Source organism: Sitophilus oryzae, unplaced genomic scaffold (assembly GCF_002938485.1).
Source record: "Sitophilus oryzae breed Bouriz unplaced genomic scaffold, Soryzae_2.0 scaffold_227_pilon_pilon, whole genome shotgun sequence".
Classification (NCBI taxonomy): domain Eukaryota; kingdom Metazoa; phylum Arthropoda; class Insecta; order Coleoptera; family Curculionidae; genus Sitophilus; species Sitophilus oryzae.
Window position 1 is genome coordinate 4,062,989 of NW_022146782.1, and position 4,010 is coordinate 4,066,998.

Consider the following 4,010-nt stretch of genomic DNA (forward strand, 5'->3'; position numbering starts at 1 on the left):
TTTTCCCGGACTTTTCGAAATCATTAAATCAAAACTAAGGCAACCACATATACACAACAATAATACCGGGTATTTACAGGTTTTAAAATCTTATTTGGTTTAATTCCAGACAAATAATCTTGTTTTATGTTCGATTTAGTTATTCTCATTTTTATTTCTCATATTTAAGTTATATAAAACCAAGTTATCACAGATTTTAATTTTAATGTATATCTAGTTGCCTGACATCAGCGATAACAGTACAAAATAAATACTTTGTAAATGTGTATTTCAAAAATATGAATTAATTCCAACTAATTAAAGTTAAAAATGTAAATAATTTAAGACTGATTTTATTTTTTGAGAGAATAAGCACACTCTAAATCAAAATATATCATAAAAAATAGTATTCTCTCAATATAAAAAAATATAAATAATGTAACTAAAATATAAATGTTATTTCTTGACCTTCTACGACACTGTTTTCTTTTAAATATCTCTTGGGGATATTATTATATAAAATAATAGGTTTATGTACTCTATTAAAAACAAACACCACCTTTTTGAGGCGTTTCATGTTCTAAACTGATTAATAATAAATATGTTGAATTTTAATAACATATGCGAATATGAACACCTCAAATCTGTCATTACCAACATTTATATAAAGGCTTTTACGGAAAGGAACTTACATTCTTTGAGAGTTTGTACAAGATAAATAGAACAATTCTTTAAATATAAATTTATTTTTCATTCCTTTATAAAAATAACTTATATTTGCCTATTTTTATGTTATATTTTTTTTATTGATATATGTCACGAGTTTAGATATGTTATATAATTTATAAACATTGTATTTTCGGGTGACAAAATTATTCATACTTATTACATGTTTTTTTATGTAATATTATATTAGTTAAATTATTGAAAAACGTACATTTTCTTTACCAATAATGAAAGTTACTCCTAACAACGACGCTTTTGTTAAAACCCTAAAGTGGCTGATGATTTTTGCTGGATTTTGGAAATTACCTTTATCAAAAAACCCAATATTGAACAAAATATACTTAATTTATTCAGACGGAAGCAAAGTGTACATGTTTCTATTCATAATTTTGCTGATTATGGAACTATTCAGGCTGATTAAAGACCAAGAAAGCTCCCAAGTGATTATAACAAGTTTCAGTCTTGTGGTTACCTGTATTTTGATAGCTGTTAAAACTTATATTATCATAAAAAGGAATTTGGTTGATCTGATCCCAGAAATCATGGAAAAAGAAGAAGAAATATGGAACTGTGATGACGAAGAAGTTAAGGGTATTTTTAAAGGCAAGGTATTTTTTTGTAATGTTTTATGCACAGGTTTAACTATGGTTCAAGTTGTTTGTCTGGCATCTATGTCATCTATGGGTAAGTATAGACCATATTACTTTATCTAGATGAATCTTACAATGTATTTCAGCTTTTACTGGCAATCAGGAATTGATAGAATACAACAGAGCTCATAATACGTCTATAGATACCTACTATTGGTACCAATTATGGTTTCCTGGTACCAAATTGGACCATCTAGCCTGGGTGTACACTTTAAATGGTTGTTTTGGATGGGTGGCATGTTCTAATAGCATGGTGTGTCATTCTCTGTTGGCCACACTCATGATTTTTGCCACTACAAAAATGGAGATCTTGTGTGCTATATTGAGAAAGTGTGTCAAAGGAGAGGATGATGTGTTTTTGGACAGGAATATGGTAGAGTTGAAGAAATGTGTGGTTGAGCATCAGAATATTATTGAGTACGTATCAAAAAAGAAGAATAAATTTTTTTATTGATATTTTTATTAATTCGTTAAGTCTTTCATTTTTTTCTGCATACTTTTGAGAACATCTTTTCTAAGAATTTGCACATTTTTCTACATTTTTCTTTAGTACCTTGCGTTTTGTCATTTGCTTTTGTATTTTTACAGATATGTAACAAGACTAAATAAAAGTATAAGCATTATTCTCTTGATGCATTTTCTTCTAAATTCTTTTGAGATTTCTTCTTGTGTCACGGCATACCTTAAGGTACTGTATATAATCATCCATACAATCTAGAATTAGATAGCTCCTTTGAATAAGAAGACTAAGGAAGGAGCATATCAAAAATCTTAGGTACACCGCGATGGGCCTCAAATATGGCCGACTTAAATTCCGGTTTATCAGTGTCGTTCTAATTTTATTTAAAAAATGTAAAACTATGATGTAGGGTAGACGTGGGGTAGACTCAATAATTTGTTGTTTTATTTTACGTTGTGAATAAATGTTGGTAGTTATTAAAATTGTTATAAAAATATATAATTCTAATAAAAATAGATAAGTTATAATAAGTATTTATTAACACAAACATCCGATACGCTACTGAAGCAGGTAAGTCAAATTAACGTATCTAAATTCTTTGACATCTAATTTTTGACAAGTAATAAATAAAAGCTAAAATGCAAGAAAAATATATAATTTAGTTAATTTAAGTGAATTTCATAAATGATCGGTTTACTACACGTATGTATATTATATAGTCACTTACTAGCGAAAAGTTGTTCCATTATTTCACTCAATTTTTGCCGAGATCTACCGCACGCTACACAACCAACTATTTTAGAGTCTTTTTCGATAAATCGCGATAGTGTCACTGTTAATTTAAGTTCTGCCATAATTTCCATCTAGATTTACTACCTTTATACAACTATCAGTAGTAGAATAAATAATAAATAACATAAAATAATAGAGAGCTTTTATGGTGGCTTTTCCGCCCACCATGCATGAATACATGGATAGCATTATGCTCCTTCCTTAGTCTTCTTATTCAAAGGATAGCTCCTAGCTTAGATCTATACATGGCGTCTCAGAAATAAGTGCAGATATTTTAAGAATTCTAGATCTGGATTCTAGATCTTTTAAAATTAATGTTTACATTTTGAGAACCGCCGATTCAAATGGCAATCTGTCATCTCTCAGTTTATTTGACGTCCTGTGTTGCCACATCGACAAGAAGTATACACTTAACTTGAATAAAAAAAACTTTTTGTTATGGCTATACGAGAATCTGCAATAAATGTTAAGATTTCTTCTTAACATAAATTAGTTGAAAATAACCGTAAAAATGTATTAGGGTGTGTTAAAAAATGTCAAGAAAAATGTAAACTATTTTATTGTGTAACTACAGAACCAGTGAAAGAAAATACTTCTATTTATTTGAGAGACACCCTATATAGTTGATTTATTCTCTCACTTTTTTTTATTGTTACTTTAAGAATATATAATATAAATAATCTTGAAAAATGCGATATAAGTTGTATAATCATCAGTTTTCAAATGTTTTAGGGCTCTGTACCCATGCTTCAACAAATATTTTTAGCCTCCTATGTTACTCTAACCCTCTATCAAATCCTGATGGCCTCATGGAATGCAAACGAGATTCAATATCAGGTAAGTAGTAAATACCGTATGATCGAAAAAAACGGCGTCAAAGACGGCTGGGGAATGACAGTCAATGATAATTTTGGCGAGGTCATTTACGTGATAACACAGAATATTCTTTCAGAGCACTAGAATTGCTGATGCTTTTTATGAATGCAATTGGCTTCTACTAAATAAAGACGGCAAAACTATATGCCTGATATCAGCACAAAGGGCTCAAAAACCTTTATCGGCCACCCTTGGTCCTTTTGGAGCTATGACAAATCAGTCAGGACTATTGGTAAGATATCATATACCTTCGTTAAAATTAACAAAACTTATAAAGTTCACAGTACACAGATCCAAAGTCTTTTTGTACAGAGCCTTAATATCACCGACTATGAATAGATAGAGATGAAAATCAACTATTATAGTTACTATTTTGTATATTTTTCAGGTTATAAAGGCTGCGTATTCTTATGTCAGCGTAATGAATACTGGACCAGTTTAAAATCTATAAAGAATAATTTAAATCAAGAAAAATCACTGTTCACGCTTTGTATTCGTTTAAAAATAATTCAAAGAACACAAAATAA

The 4,010-nt window shown here is 29.4% G+C and overlaps 1 protein-coding gene across 1 annotated transcript; it reads left to right on the forward strand.

Annotated features, from left to right (window-relative positions):
* The first annotated feature begins 845 nt into the window (after positions 1-845).
* On the forward strand, positions 846-4,010 carry LOC115884319 (odorant receptor Or2-like). The gene is made up of 6 exons (XM_030902863.1): positions 846-1,389; positions 1,442-1,772; positions 1,944-2,043; positions 3,340-3,444; positions 3,560-3,715; positions 3,872-4,010. Exons 1-6 carry the CDS (start codon positions 933-935, stop codon positions 3,923-3,925), a joined length of 1,203 nt encoding a protein of 400 aa, XP_030758723.1. The 5' UTR covers positions 846-932; the 3' UTR covers positions 3,926-4,010.

What these genes read in the sequence shown, in the direction of transcription:
- LOC115884319 (XM_030902863.1), top strand. Translation starts at nt 933, where the DNA reads ATGAAAGTTACTCCTAACAACGACGCTTTTGTTAAAACCCTAAAGTGG. An exon ending in CAAACGAGATTCAATATCAG is followed by an intron (nt 3,445 to 3,559) that starts GTAAGTAGTAAA and finishes ATATTCTTTCAG; the next exon opens with AGCACTAGAATTGCTGATGC. An exon ending in CAAATCAGTCAGGACTATTG is followed by an intron (nt 3,716 to 3,871) that starts GTAAGATATCAT and finishes TATATTTTTCAG; the next exon opens with GTTATAAAGGCTGCGTATTC.